The sequence below is a fragment of the Somniosus microcephalus genome, unplaced genomic scaffold, assembly GCF_052327205.1.
Source record: "Somniosus microcephalus isolate GS21.2 unplaced genomic scaffold, FLI_Smic_1.0 unresolved_chr4, whole genome shotgun sequence".
Lineage (NCBI taxonomy): Eukaryota > Metazoa > Chordata > Chondrichthyes > Squaliformes > Somniosidae > Somniosus > Somniosus microcephalus.
This window is the reverse complement of record NW_028225182.1, coordinates 47,650,470-47,677,275: the sequence shown is the minus strand read 5'-3', so window position 1 is coordinate 47,677,275 and position 26,806 is coordinate 47,650,470. Positions and strand designations below refer to the sequence as shown.

The following is a 26,806-nucleotide window of genomic DNA, read 5'->3' as shown; positions in this document are numbered from 1 at the left end:
CAAGTGTTGCATCTCCTGCGCTTGCACGGGAAGGTGCCGGGCGAAGGGGACGGGGTGTTAGGGGTGATTGAGGAGTGGACCAGGGTGTCGCGGAGGGAGCGCTCCCTTCGGCATGCTGAAAGGGGAGGTGAGGGGAAGTTGCGTTTGGTGGTGGGATCAGGTTGGAGGTGGCGGAAATGGCGCAGGATGATCCGTTGAATGTGGAGGCTGGTGGGGTGAAAGGTGAGGACAAGGGGAACCCTATCGTGGTTCTGGGAGGGAGGGGAAGGGGTGAGAGCAGAAGTGCGGGAAATGGAACGGACACGGTCAAGGGCCGTGTCAACCACGGTAGAGGGGAATCCTCGGTTGCGGTAAAAGGAAGACGAGGAAGGGAAGAGAAGAATCGGAGATGGACCATGTGATGTTGAGGGAAGGGTGGAAAGTGGAAGTAAAGTGAATGCTATTGTCTAGTACAGGGCGAGAGCAGGAAACGGCACCAATACAGTCATCAATGTACTGGAAAAAGAGGTGAGGGAGGGGGCCCGAGTAGGACTGGAACAAAGAGTGTTCCACATATCCTACAAAAAGGCAGGCATAGCTAGGACCCATGCGGGTTCCCATAGCAACCCCTTTGATTTGGAGGAAGTGAGTGGAGTCAGAGGAGAAATTGTTCAATGTGAGAACAAGTTCAGCCAGGCGCAGGCGGGTGGTGGTGGATGGGGACTGGTTGGGCTTCTGTTCAAGGAAGAATCTCAATCTTCTCTGCTCCAAGGAGAACAACCCCAGCTTCTCCAGTCTGTCCACTCAACTGAAGTTCCTCATCCCTGGAACCATTCTTGTAAATCTGGAGATTAATCTTTAATTTCTGGAGACTCCAGCCCAATCCTGGAGGGTTGGTCACCCGAGGTTGGCACCAGCTAGCTGGCCTTCTCCTGACCTGACCAGAGGTGCCAGGCAGGGTGTCCATCGAGAAGTATTGGCCGAAATCAATAATCACAAGGCTTGCATGCTTGAATAAAATTAATGCCAGATCTCAACCAGATATCAATTTTTTTTCATTACAAACTATACAAGCAAATAGGATCATAGAATCTTTGAAAGAGCAGCCCTGCTTAGTCCTACACCCGTGCGTTTCTGTCCGTGACACTGTACAGAATCACAATGACGCCAATTTGTCAATCTGGATGCGTGCTTCAATGTGATTGGTCATCTTGACTTGCGGTCGTGGTTCTCAGGCTTTGATTGCACGCAATGCCATGGGGCAGATCTTGTCCCAGGTGCGATGGTGTAAAACGCTCAAACGTGAATCGGCAGCCTGGTGAAGTAAATGGAAGTAAAAAGGGGCAGCCGACTCGCTATTGGCGCCTTTTTTAGGCTATCGCGCAGAGTCAGGATCTACTCCCCCACCCCCTCCCCCCCCGCCACGGCTCTAAAATGAGCCATTCAAAATCTGGGGCTGGTTGTGTGGGTGGATCGGGCTGTGCCCATTCCCTAATCTGCTTCACTCCCTGTCGTTTCCCTCTCCCCAGAGCGAGATTAACCGCCTCAGCCGTTCCCAGACCGGGTAAAGTGGGCCGAGCGATACAAATCGAGCATCAGGGCAGCCGTGGCTCAGTGGGCAGTACTCTCTCGCTCGCTTCTGAGTCGGAAGGTCATGGGTTCGAGTCCCACTCCAGAGACTTGAGTACAAAATCCAGGCCGACACTCCCAGTTTCAGTACTGAGGGAGCGCCGCACTGTCAGAGGGGCCGTACTGAGGGAGCGCCGCACTGTCAGAGGGGCCATACTGAGGGAGCGCCGCACTGTCAGAGGGGCAGTACTGAGGGAGCGCCGCACTGTCAGAGGGGCAGTACTGAGGGAGTGCCGCACTGTTAGAGGGGCAGTACTGAGGGAGCGCCGCACTGTCAGAGGGGCAGTACTGAGGGAGCGCCGCACTGTCAGAGGGGCAGTACTGAGGGAGCGCCGCACTGTCAGAGGGGCCATACTGAGGGAGCGCCGCACTGTTAGAGGGGCAGTACTGAGGGAGCGCCGCACTGTCAGAGGGGCAGTACTGAGGGAGCGCCGCACTGTCGGAGGGGCAGTACTGAGGGAGTGCCGCACTGTCGGGGGGCAGTACTGAGGGAGCGCCGCACTGTCGGAGGGGCAGTACTGAGGGAGCGCCGCACTGTCGGAGGGGCAGTACTGAGGGAGCGCCGCACTGTCGGAGGGGCAGTACTGAGGGAGCGCTGCACTGTGGGAGGGGCAGTACTGACGGAGCGCCACACTGTCGGAGGGGCAGTACTGAGGGAGCGCCGCACTGTCGGAGGGGCAGTACTGAGGGAGCGCTGCACTGTCAGAGGGGCAGTACTGACAGAGCGCCGCACTGTCGGAGGGGCAGTACTGAGGGAGCGCCGCACTGTCGGAGGGGCAGTACTGACAGAGCGCCGCACTGTCGGAGGGGCAGTACTGAGGGAGCGCTGCACTGTCGGAGGGGCAGTACTGAGGGAGCGCTGCACTGTCGGAGGGGCAGTACTGAGGGAGCGCCGCACTGTAGGAGGGGCGGTACTGAGGGAGCGCCGCACTGTGGGAGGGGCAGTACTGAGGGAGCGCTGCACCGTCGGAGGGGCAGTACTGAGGGAGCGCTGCACTGTCGGAGGGGCAGTACTGAGGGAGCGCCGCACCGTCGGAGGGGCAGTACTGAGGGAGCGCTGCACTGTCAGAGGGGCAGTACTGAGGGAGCGCTGCACTGTCGGAGGGGCAGTACTGAGGGAGCGCCGCACTGTCAGAGGGGCAGTACTGAGGGAGCGCCGCACTGTCGGAGGGGCAGTACTGAGGGAGCGCCGCACTGTCGGAGGGGCAGTACTGAGGGAGCGCCGCACTGTCGGAGGGGCGGTCTCTCAGATGAGACGTTAAACCGAGGCCCTGTCTGCCCTCTCAGGTGGACGCAAAAGATCCCACGGCCAGTATTCGAGGAAGAGCAGGGGAGTGTTCTCCAGTGTCCTGGGCTGTTGTTTAATCCCTCAACCAATATCAATAAACAAATCTGGTCATCACCACATTCCCGTTTGTGGGATCTCGCTGTGCGTGCACCATCTGCCGCGTTTCCCACATTGCAACAGTGACCACACTTCAAAAAGTACTTCATTGGCTGTAAAGCACTTTGGGACGTCCTGAGATGGTGAAAGGCGCTGGAGAAAGTGAAGTCCTCATTATCGCAAGCAAGCCCTGATCATGGAATCACAGAATCATAGAATGGTGACAGCATGGAAGGAGGCCATTCGGCCCATCGAGCCCGTGACGGCTCTCTGTGAGAGAACTTCAGCTAGTCCCACTCCCCGTAGCCCTTTGGGTACTTATCCAACACCCTTTTGAAAGCCACGATTGAGTCTGCCTCCACCACCCTTTCAGGCAGCGCATTCCATAAGCACATAAGAAGGCTGTATTTTTCTTCTTCTCTTCCTTCCCTCCTTCCTTCCTTCCTTCCTTCCTTCCCACCTTCCTTCCTTCCTTCTTTCATAAGGACATAAGAAATAGGAGCAGGAATAGGCCACTCGGCCCCTCGAGCCTGCTCCGCCATTCAATAAGGTCATGGCTGATCTTGGGCTCAAAGCCACTTCCTTGCCCACTCCCCATAACCCTTCACTCCCTTATCTTGCAAAAATCTGTCTATCTCCACCTTAAATGTATTTAATGACCCAGCCTCCAGGGCTCTCTGGGGCAGAGAATTCCACAGATTTACGACCCTCTGAGAGAAGAAATTCCTCCTCCTCTCAGTTCTAAAAGGGCGACCCTTTATTCTGAGACTGTGCCCCCGAGTTCTAGATTTCTCCACGAGGGGAAACATCCTCTCTGCATCTACCCTGTCGAGCCCCCTCAGTATCTTATATGTTTCAATAAGATCACCTCTCATTCTTCTAAACTCCAATGAGTATAGGCCCAACCTGCTCAACCTTTCCTCATAAGTCAACCCCCTCATCTCTGGAATCAACCATGTGAATCGTCTCTGAACTGCCTCCAATGCAAGTATATCCTTCCTTAAATAAGGAGACCAAAACTGTACGCAGTACTCCAGGTGTGGTCTCACCAGCGCCCGGTACAGTTGTAGCAGGACTTCCCTGCTTTTATACTCCAACCCCCTTGAAATAAAGGCCAACATTCCACATACCGTTTGATTACTTGCTGTACCTGCATGCTAACTTTGTGTGTTTCATGCACAAGGACCCCTGGGTCCCTCTGAACTGTAGCATTTTGTAATCTCTCTCCATTTAAATAATAATTTGCTTTTTTATTTTTCCTGCCAAAGTGGATAACCTCGCACTTTCCCACATTATACTCCATCTGCCAAATGTTTGCCCACTTACCTAGCCTGTCTATATCCCTTTGCAGATTCTTTGAGTCCTCTGCACAACTTGCTTCCCACCCATCTTTGTATCATCCGCAAACTTGGCTACATTACACTCGATCACTTCATCCAAGTCATTAATGTAGATCCTAACCATTCGCTGCGTAAAACAGTTTTTCCTCATGTCGCCTTTGTTTTTTTTTGCCAATCACCTTAAATCTGTATCCTCTGGTTCTCGACCCTTCCTCCAATGGGAACAGTAGTTTGGCCCGATTGGCCAGCCAATGTGATGCTACCGGACGGACTCGTGCAGCAGAAAACATTAGCGCATCACATTCCCATTTGTTACTGTTAAGACATCGATGAAGTGGCGAGATTTATTTTTTTATTTGTTTATGGGATCTGGGCGTCGCTGGCAAGGCCAGCATTTATTGCCCATCCCTAATTGCCCTCGTGAAGGTGGTGGTGAGCGCCTTCTTGAACAGCTGCAGTCCGTGTGGTGAAGGTGCTCCCACAGCGCTGTTAGGGAGGGAGTTCCAGGATTTTGACCCAGCGACAATGAAAGATTGGCCGATATACTTCCAAGTCAGGAAGGTGTGTGACTTGGAGGTGAACTTGGAGGTGGTGGTGTTCCCATGTGCCTGCTGCCCTTGTCCTTCTAGGTGGTAGAGGTCGCGGGTTTGGGAGGTGCTGCCGAAGAAGCCTTGGCGAGTTGCTGCAGTCCATCTTGTAGATGGTGCACACTGCAGACACGGTGCGCCGGTGGTGGAGGGAGTGAATGTTTAAGGTGGTGGATGGGGTGCCAATCAAGCGGGCTGCTTTGTCCTGGATGGTGTCGAGCTTCTTGAGTGTTGTTGGAGCTGCACTCATCCAGGCAAGTGGAGAGTGTTCCATCACACTCCTGACTTGTGCCTTGTAGATGGTGGAAAGTCTTTGGGGAGTCAGGAGGTGAGACACTTGCCACAGAACACCCAGCCTCTGACCTGCTCTTGTTGCCACAGTATTTATGTGGCTGGTCCAGTTAAGTTTCTGGTCAATGGTGACCCCCCAGGATATTGATGATGAGGGATTCAGCGATGATAATGCCGTTGAATGTCAAGGGGCGGTGGTTAGATTCTTGCTTGTTGGAGATAGTCATTGCCCGGCACTTGTGTGGCGCGAATGAGATTGGAAGATAGGGCTGCGGTTTAAGGAAGCCGGGTTAAATAAAAGTAATGTCTTCGCCCCCTCTCCCCCCTTCCAGCAGTATTTGGTGACAAGGCATCCAACAACCCAATTAGCTGCTGCTCAGGATATAGCAGAGCAATCTCCAGGAAGGACTACTGCCTGATTAACCATTACACCAGAAGACCAGTGTGCGGCAGTGGTGAAGAGTCTATCGTGTGAGTATCACGGTCACCAATCATAGAAACATAGAAAAATAGGAGCAGGAGTAGGCCATTCGGCCCTTCGAGCCTGCTCCGCCATTCAATATGATCATGGCCGATCCTTTATCTCAATACCATATTCCCGCTCTCTCCCCGTACCCAATGACGCCTTTTGTGTTCAGAAATCTATCGATCTCCTTCTTAAATATATTCAGTGACTTGGCCTCCACAGCCTTCTGTGGTAGAAAATTCCACAGGTTCACCACCCTCTGAGTGAAGACATTTCTCCTCATCTCAGTCCTAAATGTCCTACCCCGTATTCTGAGACTGTGACCCCCTCGTTCTCGACCCCCCAGCCAGGGAAAACATTCTCCCTGCATCTATCACCACCCCCCCCGCCCCCTACACACACCACCCCCCCCCCCCGCCCCCTACACACACCCCCACCCCCACCACCCCACCGCCAAGCCAGGGAAACTTCCTCCCTGCATCCAGTCTGTCAAGCCCTGTCAGAAATTTATATGTTTCAATGAGATCCCCTCTCATTCTTCTAAACTCTAGTGACTACAGGCCCAGTTGACCCAATCTCTCCTCATATGACAGTCCTGCCATCCCAGGAATCAGTCTGGTGAACCTTCGCTGCACTCCCTCTATGGCAAGTATATCCTTTCTTGGGTAAGGAGACCAAAACTGCACACAGTGCTCCAGGTGTGGTCTCACCAAGGCCCTGTACAACTGTAGTAAGACATCCTTGCTCCAGCAACAGCTATTCGCCAACAGAAAGAAACGTTACCGTACGCATAATGTCACACGAACAGCATCAAGGACAAAAGTACATGAACATGTCCGAATCCCCCACAGAGAGAATCAGATAGCCAAGAAAACGTTAGAGTCCAACCATAGAAACATAGAAGCTAGGAGCAGGAGTAGGCCATTCGGCCCCTCGAGCCTGCTCCGCCGTTCAATGAGGTCATGGCTGATCATCCAAACTCAGTACCCTGTCCCTGCCTTCTCCCCATATCCCTTGATCCCTTTAGCCTTAAGAACCACAACAACAGCTTGTATTTATACAGCACCTTTAACATAGTAAAACATCCCAAGGCGCTTCACAGGACTATTATAAGGCAAAAAATTTGACACCGAGCCACATAAGGAGAAATTAGGGCAGGTGACCAAAAGCTTGGTCAAAGAGGTCGGTTTTAAGGAGCGTCTTAAAGGAGGAGAGAGAGGTAGCGAGGCGGAGAGGTTTAGGGAGGGAATTCCAGAGCTTAGGGCCCAGGCAGCTGAAGGCACGGCCGCCAAAGGTTGAGCGATTATATTCAGGGATGCTCAAGAGGGCAGAATTAGAGGAGCGCAGATATCTCGGGGGGTTGTGGGGCTGAAGGAGATTACAGAGATAGGGAGGGGCGAGGCCATGGAGGGATTTGAAAACAAGGACGAGAATTTTGAAATCGAGGTGCTGCTTAACCGGGAGCCAATGTAGGTCAGCGAGCACAGGGGGTGATGGGTGAACGGGACTTGGTGCGAGTTAGGACACGGGCAGCCGAGTTTTAGAGGACCTCAGGTTTACGGACAGAAGGAGGCCATTCGGCCCATCGTGCCTGTGCCGGCTCTTTGAATGAGCTCTCCAATTAGTCCCACTCCCCCCTGCTCTTTCCCCGTAGCCCTGCAAATTTTCTCTCTTCGAGTATTTATCCAATTCCCTTTTGAAAGTTACTATTGAATCTGCTTCCACCGCCCTTTCAGATCATAACAACTCGCGGAGTTAAAAAATGTATCCATATCTCCCCTCTAATCACCTTAAATCTGTGTCCTCTGGTTACCGACCCTCCTGCCCTGGAAACAGTTTCCCCTTATTTACTCTTTCAAAGCCCTTCATGTACATCTGGTAGTCTATGCTTTCATGGACACTACCCCAACGTGACAAGTTTACATAGGCAGTTTTCATCATAAGTATGGCCGCAGGAATTTATTTTTAAAATGTTAACGTACTATGGATGATTAGACAGATGGATGTTAGATGGATAAATAGATAATGGGGAATCAAGGGGGCATAATCTTATACAGGAAACTGTTTTTTTATCCGGCACCGACGGGACCGACGTGGTGCTGGTTCATCAAAAATTCCGGATAACCGAAAGCTATAGTGAAAGATACGGAGCTGAGAGCTCCGTATAAAGCAACAAACCCTGTTGCTTAGCAACAGCTTCAGAACAATGGCCACAAGTTCCAAGCGTCTCTGTAGCTTAGCAACAGCTGCAGCCACACCCTTGCACAGCAACAAATGGAGGAAGGCAAGTAATAAAACTTACCTGAACCTACTCCTGAATTTTGCCGGTTAACCGAGATTTCCGGTTATTTAGGTGCCGGTAAATCGAAAGTTTCCTGTAATTAGAGCTAGGTCATTCTAGACACAAAAGGCATCAAGGGGTATGGGGAGAGAGGGTTTGTAGTGTACATTATTGATTTAGATATGAATGTAAGAGGTACAATCAGTAAGTTCGCAGATGACATGAAAATTGGTGGTGTGGTAAATAGCGAGGAGGGAAGCCTCAGGCTACAGGACGATATAGACGGGTTGGTCAGATGGGCAGAACAGTGGCAGATGGAATTTAACCCTGAAAAGTGTGAGTTGATGCATTTTGGGAGGACTAACAAGGCAAGGGAATATACAATGAATGGTAGGACCCTAGGAAGGACAGAGGATCAGAGGGACCTTGGTGTGCATGTACATAGATCCCTGAAGGCAGCAGGACATGTAGATAAGGTGGTTAAAAAGGCATATGGGATACTTGCCTTCATTAGCCGAGGCATAGAATATAAGAGCAGGGAGGTTATGATGGAGCTGTACAAAATGCTGGTTAGGCCACAGCTGGAATACTGTGTGCAGTTCTGGTCGCCACACTATAGGAAGGATGTGATTGCATTGGAGAGGGTGCAGAGGAGATTCACCAGGATGTTACCTGGGCTGGAGTGCTTCAGCTATGAAGAGAGACTGGACAGGCTGGGGTTGTTTTCCTTAGAGCAGAGAAGGCTGAGGGGGGACCTGAATGAGGTGTACAAAATTATGAGGGGCATAGATAGGGTAGATAGAAAGGAACTTTCCCCCTTAGTAGAGGGGTCAATAACTAGGGGGCATAGTTTCAAGGCAAGGGGCAGGAGGTTTAGAGGGTATTTGAGGAAAAACTTTTTCACCCAGAGGGTGGTTGGAATCTGGAACTCACTGCCTGAAAGGGTGGTAGAGGCAGGAACCCTCACAACATTCAAGAAGCATTTAGATGAGCACTTGAAACGTCATAGCAAACAAGACTATGGACCAAGCGTTGGAAAATGGGATTAGAATAGACAGGGCTTGATGGCCGGCGCAGACACGATGGGCCGAAGGGCCTCTTTCTGTGCTGTATAACTCTATGACTCTATTACTCTTGGGGGAATATTGTATTGAGATAGAGGATCAGCCGTGATCATATTGAATGGCGGAGCTGGCTCGAAGGGCCGAAGGGCCTACTCCTCCTATTATTTTAAGTTTTCTAAAACCTGTTACAGTCCTAACTTCTTCCAGTCCTGATGAAAGGTCATTGACCTGAAATATTGAGTCAGTGAATATATTCAAGGCGGAGATAGACAGATTTTTGAAAAACAGGGGAGTCAAGGGTTACGGGGAGCGGGCAGGAAAGTGGGGTTGAGACCGAGATCAGATCAGCCATGATCTTATTGAATGGCGGAGCAGGCTCGAGGGGCCGAATGGCCGACTCCTGCTCCTATGTCTTATGTTCTTATGTAATAAATCACTGAACTACAGACCACACTATTGCACAGGACTACATTACAATGAGATCGCTAGATTTCTGTTGGGTGAGTGATGTGGAGCATAGGCGGGTAAAAGGTGCTGAGGTGCAGATCAGCCCCCGATCTAATTAAATGGCGGAGCAGGCTCGAGGGGTTGAACGGCCTCCTCCTCTTCCTAACCTTGTTGGCGTCGGTAACATTCCCCAACAAAGATAGGAGTAAAAATACATCATCGGTGCTGAGAACGAGTTGAACCATCCGGGGAAGACTCGTCACCAATTTCATTCTCTAAGCACGTCCTGCAAGTCTCTTTTGAATCATAGAAAGTTGCAGCACAGAAGGAGGCCATTTCGGCCCATCGTGTCCGTGCCGGCCGACAAAGAGCTATCCAGCCTAATCCCACGCCCCAGCTCTTGGTCCGTAGCCCTGCAGGTTACAGCATCCCAAGTGCACATCCAAGTACTTTTTAAATGTGGTTAGAGTTCCTGCCACTACCACCCTTTCAGGCAGTGAGTTCCAGACCCCCACAACCCTCTGGGTGAAGAAATTTCCCCTCAAATCCCCTCTAAACCTTCCACCAATTACTTTAAATCTGTGCCCCCTGGTTATTGACCTCTCTACTAAGGGAAATGGGTCCTTCCTATCCACTCTATCCAGGCCCTTCATAATTTTATACACCTCAATAAGGTCTCCCCTCAGCCTCCTCTGTTCCAAGGAAAACAGACCCAGCCTATCCAGTCTTTCCTCATAGCTAAGATTCTCCACTCCCGGCAACATCCTTGTAAATCTCCTCTGTACCCTCTCTAGTGCAATCACATCTTTCCTGTAATGTGGTGACCAGAACTGCACGCAGTACTCTAGCTGAGGCCTAACTAGAGTTTTATACAGTTGAAGCATAACCCCCCCCCCCCCCACCCTGCTCTTGTATTCTATGCCACGGCTAATAAAGGCAAGCATTCCATTATGACATTTGACAAACAAGCGAGAAATCGGGGGACTAAAGGAGCAATCTTTCGACAGGCGAGACCGTGTTCCCTCTTTCACCAGCAAAAGCGATTGGGTCTTCATTGCAGTTATAGAGTGAAACATGTCCTTCAATGGCCATTAAACAAGCAGCAAGGCGAATTTAATCCAACTGTCAGCATGAGGCAAAATGAGGTCATTAGGAGTAAGAAGGGGGGACGATTTTGTCATTGTGGAATGAGTTACCAGGGAAGAAACTTTGAAGCGGGCTGCATGAATGGGGTTAAGAGCCGAATGGTTGCATCGTTGGAGTGAGGATGGATTGAGGGATGTGGTGAGAAGGTGGGCTGGGGTGAAGTGGGGCTTGAGTTCATTTGAAAAAATATTTCTTGGGAATAATAGCTGTTTTCTGCTCCTAAAAAGTGTTCTTCGGACTAGTTAAATTTGTCTCGAATCTTGGTTAGACCACACGGGGAGCACTGTGAACAGTTCTGCCCTCCATTTAATAAAAAGGATGTAGAGGCACTGGAGAGGGTGCAATAAAAGATTTACAAGGATGATACCAGAAGTGAGAGGTTATACCTATCAGGAAAGATCGAACAGGCTGGGGCTCTTTAATCTAGAAAAGAGAAGGCTGAGGTGACGACCTGATAGCGGTCTTTAAGATTATGAAAGGGTTCGATAGGATAGACGTAGAGAAGATGTTTCCACTTGTGGGGGAGACCAGAACTAGGGGTCATCAATATAAAGATAGTCATTAATAAACCCAATAGGGAACTCAGGAGAAACCTCTTTACCCAGAGAGTGGTGAGAATATGGAACTCGCTACCACAGGGAGTGGCTTGATGCATTTAAGGGGAAGCTGGATAAACACATGAGGCAGAAAAGAATAGAAGGATGTGCCGATAGGGTGAGATGAAGGGGGGTGGGAGGAGGCTGGTGTGGAGCAGAAACACCGTCACGGAGCAGTCGGGCCAAATGACCTGTTTCTGGGCTGTAAATGCTGTGTAAGACCATGTAATTGTTCTGTTCATGAAAGCCGGTAAAACTAGCAAAGTGTGCACAGTTTCATCATAAGAACATAAGAACTAGGATCAGGAGTAGTCCATATGGCCCCTCGAGCCTGCTCCGCCATTCAATAAGATCATGGCTGAACCTCTACATCAACTCCACATTCCCGCCTGATCCCCATATCCCTTGATTCCCTAGTGCCCAAAAATCTATCGATCTCAGCCTGGCTGGAGAATCTAGAACCCGAGGTCACAGTCTCAGGATAAGGGGTCGGCCATTTAGGACTGAGATGAGGAGAAATTTCTTCACTCAGAGGGTTGTGAATCTTTGGAATTCTCTGCCCCAGAGGGCTGTGGAGGCTCAGTCGTTGAGTGTATTCAAGGCTGAGATCGATAGATTTTTGGATACTAAAGGAATCAAGGGACATGGGGATAGGGCGGGAAAGTGGAGTTGAGATAGAAGATCAGCCATGATTGTAGTAAATGGCGGAGCAGGCTCGAGGGGCTGAATGGCCTACTGCTGTTCCAATTGCTATATGTTCTAGATTTTCACCTATTCCATTGACAATGTTCTAGATTTTCACCTGTTCATAAGAACATAAGAAATAGGAGCAGGAGTCGGCCATTCAGCCCTTCGAGCCTGCTCCGCCATTCAATGAGATCATGGCTGATCTTCTGCCTCAACTCCATTCACCGGCCCTATCGCCATATCCCTCGATGCCCTGACTAGGCAGAAATCTATCGACTTCTGTTTTGAATATACCCAATGACTGAGCCTCCACAGCCCTCTGGGGTGGAGAATTCCAAAGATTCACCACCCTCTGTGTGAAGAAATTTCTTCTCATCTCAGTCCTGAATGGCCTACCCTTTATCCTGAGGCTGTGGCCCCTGGTTCTAGACTCCCCAGCTAAGGGAAACATTCTCCCAGCATCCACCCTATCAAGCCCTGTAATAACTTTGTATGCTTCAATGAGATCCCCTCTCATTCTTCTGAATTCAAGAGAATACAGGCCTAGTTTACTCAATCTCTTCTCATACGACAGTCTCCCCATCCCAGAAATCAATCTCATGAATCTTCGTTGTACTGCCTCTATGGCAAGTATATCCTTCCTTAGGTAAGGAGACCAAAATTATACACAGTACTCCAGGTGTGGTCTCACCAAGGCCTTATATAATTGGATTAAGACTTCTTTACTCCTGTACTCAGATCCTCTTGTAATGAAGGCCAGCATACCACTTGCCTTCCTAATGGCTTGCTGCACCTGCACATTCACTTTCAGTGACTCATGTACAAGGACACCCAGGTCCCTTTGAGCATCTGCACTCCCCAATCTTTCACCATTTAGGAAATACTCTGCCTTTCTGTTTTTTCTACCAAAGTGGATAACTTCACAATAATCCACATTATATTCCATCTGCCATGTTCGCGCCCACTCACTGAGCCTGTCGAGATCCCCTTGAAGCCTCTTCACATCCTCTTCACAACTGACACTGCCACCTAGCTTTGTATCACCATCAAATTTGGAAATGTTGCATTTAGTCCCCTCATCCCAAATCATTGATATAGATTGTGAATAGCTGGGGCCCAAGCACCGATCCTTGCGGTACCCCACTAGTCACAGCCTGCCATCCTGAAAAAGACCCATTGATCCCTAGTCTTTGTTTTCAGTCTGTTAACCAATTCTCAAACTATGCTAGTATATTACCCCCAATTCCATGTGCCCTAATTTTGTTCACCAACCTCTTGTGTGGGACCTTATCGAAGGCCTTCTGAAAACCCAAATACACATCTACCGGTTCCCCTTTGTCTACTCCACTAGTTACATCCTCAAATAACTCCAACAGGTTTGTTAAACAGGATTTCCCTTTCATAAATCCATGTTGACTCTGCCCAATCTTACTATTAGTTTCTAAGTGCCCAGTTATTGTATCCTTTAAAATAGATTGCAGCATTTTCCCAACTGCTGATGTGAGGCTAACAGGTCTGTAGTTCCCCGTTTTCTCTCTCCCTCCTTTCTTAAATAGCGGGGTTACATTTGCTATCCTCCAATCTGCAGGAACTGTTCCAGAATCTATAGAATTTTGACAATGACAATTGACAATGTTCTAGATTTTCACCTGCACCATGGACAATGTTCTAGATTTTCAACTGCACCGTGGACAATGTTCTAGATTTTCACCTGCACCATGGACAATGTTCTAGATTTTTCATCCTGTGCCATTGATAATGTTCTAGATTGTCATCCTGTTCAATTGGCAATGTTCTAGATTTTCACCTGTGCCATTGACAGTGTTCTAGATTTTCACCTGTTCAATTGGCAATGTTCTAGATTTTCACCTGTGCCATTGACAGTGTTCTAGATTTTCATCCTGTTCAATTGGCAATGTTCTAGATTTTCATCTGTTCCATTGACAATGTTCCAGATTTTCACCTGTTCAATTGGCAATGTTCTAGATTTTCACCTGTTCAATTGGCAATGTTCTAGATTGTCACCTGTTCAATTGACAATGTTCTAGATTTTCACCTGTTCAATTGGCAATGTTCTAGATTGTCGCCTGTTCCATTGGCAATGTTCTAGATTTTCATCCTGTTCAATTGGCAATGTTCTAGATTTTCACCTGTGCCATTGACAGTGTTCTAGATTTTCATCCTGTTCAATTGGCAATGTTCTAGATTTTCATCTGTTCCATTGACAATGTTCCATATTTTCACCTGTTCAATTGGCAATGTTCTAGATTTTCACCTGTTCAATTGGCAATGTTCTAGATTGTCACCTGTTCAATTGACAATGTTCTAGATTTTCACCTGTTCAATTGGCAATGTTCTAGATTGTCACCTGTTCCATTGGCAATGTTCTAGATCTTCATCCTGTTCAGTTGGCAATGTTCTAGATTTTCACCTGTGCCATTGACAATGTTCTAAATTTTCATCCTGTTCAGTTGGCAATGTTCTAGATTTTCACCTGTTCCATTGACAATGTCCTAGATTTTCACCTGTTCAACTGGCAATGTTCTAGATTGTCACCTGTTCAATTGGCAATGTTCTAGATTGTCACCTGTTCCATTGTCAATGTTCTAGATTGTCACCTGTTCAATTGGCAATGTTCTAGATTTTCACCTGTGCCATTGACAATGTTCTAGATCTTCATCCTGTTCCATTGTCAATGTGCTAGATTTTCACCTGTTTAATTGACAATGTTCTAGATTTCTCACCAAAGGCTCAAAGTCCTTATGCGCCAATCCCAAGGAGGAATGGGTGAAGGATCTTCAAAGTTTCCTTGACCACCGTAAAGGTAAAGCTATCACTCACATTTACAGCATCGCCGGTCTGCCTAATGCATGTAAGTTCCCGTTGACGTAAGAAAACTACTAGGCACTTGGTCTAAGCGTTAAACAAAGCTTTAATCAACTGTTTTACAACCTGGAGGTCTAGTTGTGTCCTTCACTAGTTCCTGTTAAGAATGTCCTGCGCAAGCTGGGCCCGTGCCCGAGTATTTATACTCTCCCTGGAAAGCACCACCCGCAGGCCGCTCAGTTGACTCATATCACCTGTCATACTTCAAGACATTACAGTTTACTAGGACATGGACTGAGTGGGTTAATTTATATTGTGTACCATGTGGCTCAGTGTGTTACCAGATGCAAGAGTTTTTAATGGCACATGCTACTTGTCAAGCCTTGAATTAGCACCAGACAGTAGCACCCTTAACTCCTTCCAGATCACACTCCTAACAAGATTGTGTGCGCAGGTGTTGGACGTGGCTCAGTGGGTAGCACTCTCACCTTAGTCAGTAGGTTGTGGGTTCAAGTCCCACTCCAGAGACTTGAGCACAAAATTCAGGCTGACACTCCCAGTGCAGTACTGAGGGAGCGCTGCACTGTCAGAGGTGCCGTCTTTTGGATGAGCGAGTCCCTGTCTTCCCTCTTGGGCAGATGTAAAACATCTGATGACACTATTTTGAAGAAGAGCAGGGGCGTACTCCCCAGTATCCTGGCCAATATTTATCCCTCAACCAACATTACTAAAACAGATGATCTGGTCATGATCACATTACTGTTTGTGGGAGCTTGCTGTGTGTAAATTGGCTGCCGCGTTTCCTACCTTACAACAGTAACTAAACTTCATTGGCTGTAAAATGCTTTGGGGCGTCCTGAGGTCATGAAAGGTGCTATAGAAATGCAATGTTCCTTCTTTCTTATAGAACAGATTCCATTTAACAGTAACCAATAACAACGATAGAAGTCCGAAACTGGAACAGTCCTTCGCCTCTGTCTCGCTCTTCCTCTCTCCACGGAAGCTCTTGGGTTTTGCCTTGTGCACCTGATTGTCCCCTCCCTTTCACAGGGGATAGGAGGAGCCCCTACTCCAGCTTGCCACCGTTCAGTCCCTCGGGATCATTAGAGCAGAGCAGGTTAACTGGAGATTTAATAGAGGCGTTTAAAATTATGAGGGGTTTTAATAAGAGTAAATAAGGAGAAACTGTTTCCACTGGCAGGAGGGTCAGTAACTAGAGGTTAGAGATTTAAGATAAAGAACCAGAGGGGGCGATGAGGAGAATTTTTCTTTTACGCAGCGAGTTGTTGCGATCTGGAATGCGCTGCCTGAAAGGGCGGTGGAAGCAGATTCAATAACTTTCAAAAGTGCAATTGGATAAATACTTGAAAAGGAAACATTTCCAGGGCTACGGGGAACGAGCAGAGGGGAGTGAGGCTAATTGGATCGCTCTTTCAAAGAGCCGGCACAGGCACGATGGGCCGAATGGCCTCCTTCTGTGCTGTATGATTCTATGATCCTGAAGCAATTCCGGCAGAGAAGACAGAGATCAGAAATGCACGAGGCACTGGACCAGTTTTATGCTATCACCTCCCTCAGGCTGAATTCTGGGATGGGCAGCACGGTGACATAGTGGTTAGCACTGTTGCCTCACAGTGCCAGTGGACCCGGGTTCGAATCCGGCCTCGGGCGACTGTCTGTGTGGAGTTTGCACATTCTCCCCGTGTTTGCGTGGGTTTTCTCCGGGTGCTCCGGTTTCCTCCCACAGTCCAAAGATGTGCGGGTTAGGTTGATTGGCTATGATAAATTGACCCTTAGTGTTAGGGGGATTAAATACGTGGGGTTACGGGGATAGGGTGGGATATGTGTTGGTATAGGGGTTACGGTGATCGGGTGGGATATGTGTCGGTGCAGGCTCGATGGGCCGAAATGGCCTCTATCTGCGCTGTGGGGTTTCTGTGATTTCTGTGATGTAGGGCGTGGATCGGAAATGTAACTCGAAGCACCGCTATGAGACTGCAATACAATCTACAGCCGATTCCTTGCTGCAGTAGAAGCCAGATTTCATATTTATTGATAGCGAAATGTCATTTTATTTTGCAGTTAAGTGCAAGCTGAAGGGGGCGAGCCCCCAAAGAAGAGTTCCTTCATTTGACAAAAGGGTAGTTTCAGCATCTGATGGAAGTTCAAGATCAACTGAAAGTACCCATCTGACCAATGAAGTTGCCACAAGGATCGTTGGTTCAACAACCATACCATCTACTACCGCAGTACCCACAAGGGTCATTCATTCATCAAATGAACCTGCCACTACCGCCCTTCCCAAGATGGACGTTCATTCATCAGGTAATTCTTCTACTACTGCCCTTCCCAAGATGGTCATTCATTCATCAGATGATCCTGCCCCAACTGCCCTTCCCAAGATGGGCGTTCATTCATCAGATGAACCTGCCACTACTGCCCTTCCCAAGATGGACATTCATTCATCAGATGAAACTGCCACTACTGCCCTTCCCAAGATGGACATTCATTTATCAGATGAACCTGCCACTGCTGCCCTTCCCAAGATGGTCGTTCATTCATCAGATGAACCTGCCACTACCGCCCTTCCCAAGATGGACGTTCATTCATCAGATGAACCTGCCACTACTGCCCTTCCCAAGATGGATATTCATTCATCAGGTGAACCTGCCACTGCTGCCCTTCCCAAGATGGACGTTCATTCATCAGATGAATCTGCCTCTAATGCCCTTCCCAAAATGGTCGTTCATTCATCAGATGAACCTGCCACTACTGCCCTTCCCAAGATGGATGTTCATTCATCAGATGATCCTGCCCCAACTGCCCTTCCCAAGATGTGCGTTCATTCATCAGATGAATCTGCCACTACTGCCCTTCCCAAGATGGGCGTTCATTCATCAGGTGAACCTGCCCCTACTGCCCTTCCCAAGATGGGCGTTCATCCATCAGATGAACCTGCCCCCACTGCCCTTCCCAAGATGGATGTTCAGTCATCAGATGAACCTGCCACTACTGCCCATCCCAAGATGGTCGTTCATTCATCAGATGTTCCTGCCCCAACTGCCCTTCCCAAGATGGACATTCAGTCGTCAGATGAACCTGCCCCCACTGATCTTCCCAAGATGGGCATTCATTCATCAGATGAACCTGCCCCCACTGACCTTCCCAAGATGGACGTTCATTCACCAGATGAACCTGCCCCCACTGCCCTTCCCAAGATGGACATTCAGTCATCAGATGAACCTGCCACTACTGCCCTTCCCAAGATGGGCGTTGATTCATCAGATGAACCTGCCACTACTGCCCTTCCCAAGATGGACGTTCAGTCATCAGATGAACCTGCCACTACTGCCCTTCTCAAGATGGTCGTTCATTCATCAGGTGAACCTGCCACTGCTGCCCTTCCCAAGATGGACGTTCATTCATCAGGTGAACCTGCCACTACTGCCGTTCCCAAGATGGGCGTTTATTCATCAGATGAACCTGCCCCTACTGCCCTTCCCAAGATGGGCGTTCATTCATCAGATGATCCGGCCCCAACTGCCCTTCCCAAGATGGTCGTTCATTCATCAGATGAACCTTCCACTACCGCCCTTCCCAAGATGGTCGTTCATTCATCAGGTGAACCTGCCCCCACTGCCCTTCCCAAGATGGTCGTTCATTCATCAGGTGAACCTGCCCCAACTGCCCTTCCCAAGATGGTCGTTCATTCATCAGATGAACCTTCCACTACCGCCCTTCCCAAGATGGACGTTCATTCATCAGGTGAACCTGCCACTACTGCCCTTCCCAAGATGGCCGTTTATTCATCAGATGAACCTGCCACTACTACCCATCCCAAGATGGCTGTTTATTCATCAGGTGAACCTTCCACTACTGCCCTGCCCAGTCCATGTACACAAAAGGACACAGAAGGTCCAAAATTCTCCCCAAAAGCAGGTGCGAATCAAAGTACAAACAGAGGTTTACGGGTGTCCGACCGCAGGAGGGGAGGAGCTGAACAGATATGTTCCGTGTCCCCCATGGAGAATATCAGAAAATGAGTCACTTTAAAGTCACTCTTACCCACCTCCTCACGGGGACACTCGATGGGGCCTTTACTCAACTGCCCCATCCTAGTAGCCTCCGTGTTGCTGGTTTAACCCCAGTTCTGTGAGCTCTCCGCCAGGTCCTGTCGGGTTATTTCACCACCGACGCTAAAGGTAGTCAGAGCGGTTTGTTGGACCCGGGGATATGGCTGCACAGGCTATTCGACCGCAGGAGTTTCACAACCTAACCCGACATCCTCACCTGACATTGGGATGGTGGGTCCATAGTGATCGGGAATCCAGGCTAGTTATCTAGTCCCTAAGCTATGGGTCCTGAGGCCAACTGTAGCTCCTCCCTGCCACTGCACGGGCAGAGATCAGCGAACCCAGCACAGGCTACGGGGGGGGGGGGAGTCTAACCTGAGACCACTCAGGTCTGCATTGGCCTCCAGTCACTCACTGACTGAACCCGCAGAAGTCCCCACAGACAGAGGGGTAATCGTTCAAGGCCTCACTCAACTGACACACACACGCTGATATAATATGGAGACCAGAGCCACAGTCCTGGTCTCCGTATTACAAAAAAGGTATCGAGGCACTGGAGGTGGTGCAAAAAAAAGATTTTAGAAGGATGACACCAGAACTGAGAGGTTATATGCCTATCAGGAAAGATTGAACAGGCTGGGCCTCTTTTCTCTAGAAACGTGAAGGCTGAGGGGTGACCTGATGGAGGTCATTAAAATTATGAAAGGATTTTTATTGGGTAGACGTAGAGAAGATGTTTCCACTTGTGGGGGAGGCCAAATCTATAAGATAAAAATACAACATGATAAAAATATCAGATAGTCACTAATAAATCCAATAAGGAATTCAGGAGAAACTTCTTTACCCAGAGAGTGGTGAGAATGTGGAACTCGCTACCACAGGGAGTGGTTGAGGCGAATATTGTAGATATATTTAAGGGGGAGCTGGATAAACACATGAGGGAGAAATGAATAGAGGGAGATGTTGATGGGGTGGGATGAAGAGGGGTGGGAGGAGGCTCGTGTGGAGCAGGAACCAGTTGAGCGGAATTCTCATCCTGGTTTTCAAATCCCTCCATGGCCTCGCCCCCTCCCTATCTCTGTGACCTCCTCCAGCCCCACAACCCTCCGAGATCTCTGCTCTCCCCCAATTCTGGCCTCTTGAGCATCCCTGATTTTAATCACTCCACCATTGGCGGCCGTGGCTTCAGCTGCCTGGGCCCCAAGCTCTGGAATTCCCTCGCTAAACCTCTCCACCTCTCTACCTCCCTCTCCTCCTGTAAGACCCTCCTTAAAACCCACCTCCATCCTCCCGAATATCTCCTTATGTGGCTCGGTGTCAAATTTTTGTTTGATAATCGCTCCTGTGAAGTGCCTTGGGACGGTTTACTCCGTTGAAGGTGCTATATAAATGCAGGTTGTTTCTGTGCTGTACATTCTATGTAATTCTATGATGAATATTGACATAATAAAACTCACTACGCACTTGGTTGGAGCATAAAGCAAGGCTTTAATCAACTTGTTTCAGAACATGGAGGTCTAGTTGTACTTCACTAGTTCCTTGTCTTACAAAATGTCCCTGAGCAAGCTGGGCCCACGCCCGAGTATTTATACTCCTTGGACGGCGCCACCAGCTGGCCGTCCAGTGTTATTTCATGAGTAGTTTCTTTATAATGATGAGATTTATAACAAATATTACCCTCCTAGTTTCAGAAAGCACTGATCTTGGTGTCGTCACAGCTACACATCAGGCTACGGGTGATGGCGTCACCGGGATCGCCCAGTCGCAGGGGAAGACGCACCCAAAGCCCATGGCCCGCAAATACCTGAAAGATTCCCAGAAAGGAGGAGGGAGCGTTGCCATGGAAGTCCACGGCTACGTTGCAGTGGCGATGGCGGTGGGGCTGAGTGGGGTGGTCCTTGCGGGCCTAGCGTACTGTTGCGTTCGGAGAAAGAGAGGTGAGTGAGTGGCTGCTCATCGTATCATATTGCTAAGGGCCTCACCGCTAAACATTCAGTCAGCCCACCGGGAATCGGCTGGGGCAGTGGGTCGCACCGGAACGCAAATCGATACTCAGATACACTTCAGACCAATGGCCTCCCCCTCTCGCTCCTTCTCACTCTGTGTCTCTCACACTCTCCCCAACCATCTCACTTCACACCGTCTCTCTGTATAGCTGTATTTCTCTCTCTCTCTCTCTTCCCCTGTCCTTCTCTCTGTCTATCTGTCACTCTCCCCTCTCCATCGCTGTCTCCTTCTCTCTCTGTCTATGTCTCTCTCCCCCTCTCTCTGCACACTGTCGCTCTGTATCTCTCTCTCTCTCTTCCCCTGTCCTTCTCTCTGTCTATCTGTCATTCTCCCCTCTCCATTGCCATCTCCCTCTTTCTCTGTCTATGTCTCTCTCCCCCTCTCTCTCCACACCGTCTCTCTGTCGATCTGTCTCTCTCCCCCTCTCAATCCCTTTCTCCTTCTCTCTGTTTACCTGTCTCACTCTCCCCCTCTCCTTATGTCTGTCTATCTATCACTATCCCACTCCCTCTCTCCCCTCTCCTTCTCTCTCTCTATATGTCTCTCTCCCCCTCTCCTTTCCACTGCAAATATTGACACGCTCCCTGAGACCCCCCTGTAAATACTGACACGCTCCCTGAGACCCCCCTGTAAATACTGACACGCTCCCGGAGACCCACTGTAAATACTGACACTCTCCCGGAGACCCACTGTAAATACTGACACACTCCCGGGGACCCCTTGTAAATATTGACACACTCCCGGAGACCACCTGTAAATACTGACACACTCCCGGGGGAACCACTGTAAATACTGACAAACTCCCGTGGACCTCCTGTAAATACTGACACACTCCCGGGGACCCCCTGTAAATACTGACACACTCCCGGAGACACCCCTGTAAATACTGACACACTCCCGGAGACACCCCTGTAAATACTGACACACTCCCGGGGACCCCCTGTAAATACTGACACACTCCCGGGGACCCCCTGTAAATACTGACACACTCCCGGAGACTCCCCTGTAAATACAGACACACTCCCGGAGACACCCTTGTAAATACTGACACACTCCCGGGGACCCCCTGTAAATGCTGACACACTCCCGGAGACCCCCTGTAAATACTGACACACTCCCGGAGCCTCCCTGTAAATACTGACACACTCCCGGAGACCCCCTGTAAATAGAGACACACTCCCGGAGACCCCCTGTAAATGCGGACACACTCCCGGGGACCCCCTGTAAATACTGACACACACAGAAACATAGAAGATAGGAGCAGGAGTAGGCCATTCGGCCCCTCGCGCCCGCTCCACCATTCAATGAGATCATGGCTGATCATCCAAATTCAGTACCCTGTCCCTGCCTTCTCCCCCTATCCCTTGATCCCTTTAGCCTTAAGAAATATATCCAACTCCTTCTTGAATATATTTAATGAATTGGCCTCAACTGCCTTCTGTGGTAGAGAATTCCACAGGTTCACCACTCTCTGGGTGAAGAAATTCCTCTTCATCTCTGTCCTAAATGGCTTACCCCTTATCCTTAGTGTGGAGATGCCGGAGTTGGACTGGGGTGGACAAATGTAAGAAATCACACAACACCAGGTTATAGTCCAACAGCTTTATTTGAAATCACAAGCTTTCGGAGCGCTGCTCCTTCTTCAGGTGAAGTGGAGAAATGCATAAAGACACAGCTTATATAGTCAGAGAATCATGTCAGATGTTTACAGGTAACCTTTCCAACTGCCATTTATCACACCTCGGCAGAGAGATAATCACAGCAGTCAAAGGTGTGAATGGTGTCCAAACAGGTCAGTCAGGGAAACATTACATCAAAGAACAATGAGGTGGGGTCACAAGGGGTCAAATATTGCAGATGCTGGGGTCTGTATGAAAAACAAAAAAACAGACAAAAAACATTTTTTTTGGCTGGAAATCACAGCAGGTCCAGCCGCATCTGTGTAGAGAGAACAAGCCAATGTCGACTCGAGTCTGGATGACCCTGCATCAGGTGGGGTTACATGTAGCGTGACATGAACCCAAGATCTCGGTTAAGGCCGTCCTCATGGGTGCGGAACTTGGCTATCAGTTTCTGCTCGACGATTTTGCGTTGTCGTGTGTCTCGAAGGCCACCTTGGAGAATGCTTACCCGAAGATCGGAGGCTGAATGTCCTTGACTGCTGAAGTGTTCCCCGACTGGGAGGGAACACTCCTGCCTGGTGATTGTTGCGCGGTGTCCGTTCATCCGTTGTCGCAGTGTCTGCATGGTCTCGCCGATGTACCATGCTCCGGGGCATCCTTTCCTGCAACGTATGAGGTAGACAACGTTGGCCGAGTCACATGAGTATGTACCATGTACCTGGTGGGTGGTGTCCTCACGTGTGATGATGGTATCTGTGTTGATGATCTGGCATGTCTTGCAGAGGTTGCTGTGGCAGGGTTGTGTGGTGTCGTGGTCGCTGTTCTCCTGGAAGCTGGGTAATTTGCTGCGAACGATGGTCTGTTTGAGGTTAGGCGGCTGTTTGAAAGCGAGTAGTGGAGGCGTGGGGATGGCCTTAGCGAGGTGTTCGTCGTCATCGATGACATGTTGAAGGCTGCGAAGAACATGGCGTAGTCTCTCCGCTCCGGGGAAGTACTGGACGACGAAGGGTACTCTGTTGGTTGTGTCCCGTGTTTGTCTTCTGAGGAGGTCTATGCGATTTTTCGCTGTGGCCCGTCGGAACTGTCGATCGACGAGTCGAGCGTCATATCCCGTTCTTACAAGGGCGTCTTTCAGTGTCTGTAGGTGTCCATCGCGTTCCTCCTCGTCTGAGCAGATCCTGTGTATTCACAGGGCTTGTCCATAGGGGATGGCTTCTTTAACGTGGTTAGGGTGGAAGCTGGAGAAGTGAAGCATCGTGAGGTTGTCCGTGGGCTTGCGGTAGAGTGAAGTGCTGAGGTGTCCGTCTTTGATGGAGATTCGTGTATCCAGGAATGAGACTGATTCTGAGGAGTAGTCCATGGTGAGTTTGATGGTGGGATGGAACTTGTTGATGTTATCGTGTAGTCTTTTCAGTGATTCTTCGCCGTGGGTCCATAGGAAGAAAATGTCATCGATGTATCTGGTGTATAGCGTTGGTTGGAGATCCTGTGCAGCGAAGAAGTCTTGCTCGAACTTGTGCATGAAGATGTTTGCATATTGGGGTGCGAATTTGGTCCCCATGGCTGTTCCGTGTGTTTGGGTAAAGAACTGGTTGTCGAAGGTGAAGACATTGTGGTCAAGGATGAAGCGGATGAGTTGTAGGATGGCGTCTGGAGATTGGCTGTTGTTGGTGTTGAGTACTGAGGCTGTCGCAGCGATGCCGTCATCGTGGGAGATACTGGTGTAGAGTGCCGAGACGTCCATCGTGGCGAGGAGTGTTCCTCGTTCAACTGGTCCGTGGGTGCTGAGCTTCTGTAAGAAGTCTGTAGTGTCGCGACAGAAGCTGGGGGTTCCCTGTACGATGGGTTTCAGGATGCCCTCGACATATCCAGAGAGGTTCTCACACAGGGTTCCATTGCCTGATGCGATAGGACGTGCAGGTGTGTTGGCTTTGTGTATCTTTGGGAGGCAGTAGAAGTCACCCACGCGGGGAGTACGTGGGATGAGAGCATGTAGGATGCTTTGAAGGTCTGGATCGAAGGTTTTGATCAGTCTGTTGAGTTGGCGGGTGTGTTCTTTGGTCGGATCTGCGGGTAACTGTCTGTAGTGTTCCTGGTTGTCCAGTTGTCGGTATACTTCTTTGCAATAGTCCGTTCTGTTCTGTATGACGATGGCACCTCCTTTGTCTGCTGGTTTGATGACGATGTTGCGGTTGGTCTTGAGAGCGTGGATGGCGTTGCGTTGTGCTCGGGTGACATTCTGGACTGTCTTGTGAGTGCGGCTGATGAATCTGGCATTGATGCATCTCCTGACAGCTTGAGCATACATGTCAAGCTTAGGGCAGCGACCCTCCGGAGGGGTCCAATTTGACTCTTTCTTCTTCGGTCGCTGCACTGCGGATCCCTCTGTCTGCTGTTCCGGATCATTGATTGTCTCATTGGGTTCGCCCTTATCCTTAGACTGTGACCCCTGGTTCTGGACTCCCCCGCCATCGGGAACATCCTTCCTGCATCTAGTCTGTCTAGTCCTGTTAGAATTTTATAAGTTTCAATGAGATCCCCTCTCATTCGTCTAAGCTCCAGTGAATATAAGCCCAATCAACCCAATCTCTCCTCATACGTCATTCCTGCCATCCCAGGTATCAGTCTGGTGAATCTTCGCTGCACTCCCTCCATGGCAAGAACATCCTTCCTCAGATAAGGCGACCAAAACTGCACACAATACTCAAGGTGTGGTCTCACCAAGGCCCTGTACAACTGCAGCAAGACATCTTTTGCTCCTGTACTTGAATCCTCTCGCTATGAAGGCCAACATACCATTTGCCTTCTCAACTGCCTACTGCACCTGCATGCTTATCTTCAGCGACTGGTGCACAAGGACACCCAGGTCTCGTTGCACTTCCCCTTTTCCCAATCTATTGCCATTCAGATAATAATCTGTCTTCCTGTTTTTGCCACCAAAGTGGATAACCTCGCATTTATCCACATTATACTGCATCTGCCATGCATCTGCCCAATCACCGAACCTGTCCAAATCATACTGGAGTTTCTCGGCATCCTCCTCACAGCATACACGCCCACCTAGCTTTGTGTCATCTGCAAACTTGGAGATATTACATCTAGTTCCCTCGTCTAGATCATTAATATATATTGTGAATAGCTGGGGTCCTAGTCACTGCCTGCCACTCAGAAAAAGACCTGTTTATTCCAACTCTTTGCTTCCTGTCTGCCAACCAGTTCTCTATGCAAGTCAGTACCTTACCCCCAATCCCATGTGCTTTAACTTTACACGCTAATCTCTTATGCGGGACCTTATCGAAAGCCTTCTGAAAGTCCAAATACACCACATCCACTGGTTCTCCCTTATCTATTCTACCAGTTACATCCTCAAAAAATTCCAGTAGATTAGTCAAGCACGATTTACCTTTTGTAAATCCATGGTGACTTTGTCCGATCCTGTCACTGTTTTCCAAGTGCTCTGCTATTACATCTTTCATAATGGACTCTAGCATTTTCCCCACTACCGATGTCAGGCTTACCGGTCTATAATTCCCCGTTTTCTCTCTACCACCTTTTTTGAATAGTGGGGCTACCCTCCAATCCATGGGAACTGTTCCAGAGTCTATAGAATTTTGGAAGATGACCAGCAATGCATCTACTATTTCTAGGGCCACTTCCTTAAGTACCCTAGAATGTAGATTATCAGGCCCTGGGGATTTATTGGCCTTCAATCCCGTTAATTTCCCTAACACCATTTTCCTACAAATACTGATTTCTTTCAGTTCCTCCCTCTCATTAGACCCTATGTACCCCGACATCTCTGGGAGGTTATTTGTGTCCTCCTTTGTGAAGACAGAACCAAAGTATGTATTAAATTGGTGAACCATTTCTTTGCTCCCCATTATAAATTCCCCTGATTCTGACTGCAAGGGACCTACGCTTGACTTCGCCAATCTTTTTCTCTTCACATATCTATAGAAGCTTTTACAGTTAGTTTTTATGTTCCCTGCAAGCTTACTCTCATATTCTATTTTCCCCCTCTTAACTAATCCCTTTGTCCTCCTTTGCTGAATCCTAAACTGCTCCCAATCCTCAGGTTTGCTGCTTTTTCTGGCCAATTTATATGTCCTCTCCTTGGATCTTATGCTATCCCTAATTTCCCTTGTTAGCCACGGTTGAGTCGCCTTTTTTGTTTTATTTTTATGCCAAACAGGGATGAACAAATTCTGTAGTTCATCCATGCAATCTTTAAATGTTTGCCATTGCCTATCCACCGTCATCCTTTAAGTAACATTCCCCAATCCAGCCTAGCCAACTCGCGCCTCATCCCATCGTAGTTTCCTTTATTTAAATTCAGGACCCTAGTCTCTGAGTCAACTACTTCATTCTCCATCTTAATGAA

General features: G+C 49.1%; 2 protein-coding genes across 8 annotated transcripts in view; one reads left to right on the top strand and one right to left on the bottom strand.

The window, feature by feature from the left end:
- The window catches only part of mblac1 (metallo-beta-lactamase domain containing 1), a 420,822-nt gene that overhangs the window by 307,897 nt on the left and 86,119 nt on the right, over positions 1–26,806 (bottom strand). The window lies entirely within an intron of this gene.
- The window catches only part of LOC147091033 (uncharacterized), a 37,142-nt gene that overhangs the window by 3,684 nt on the left and 6,652 nt on the right, over positions 1–26,806 (top strand). Inside the window, exons 2-5 of the mRNA XM_085977460.1 lie at positions 5,543–5,681; positions 14,633–14,721; positions 16,806–18,584; positions 20,482–20,733. Coding sequence (XP_085833586.1) covers positions 5,543–5,681; positions 14,633–14,721; positions 16,806–18,584; positions 20,482–20,733 — 2,259 coding nt within the window. The remainder of the gene's footprint in view (positions 1–5,542; positions 5,682–14,632; positions 14,722–16,805; positions 18,585–20,481; positions 20,734–26,806) is intronic.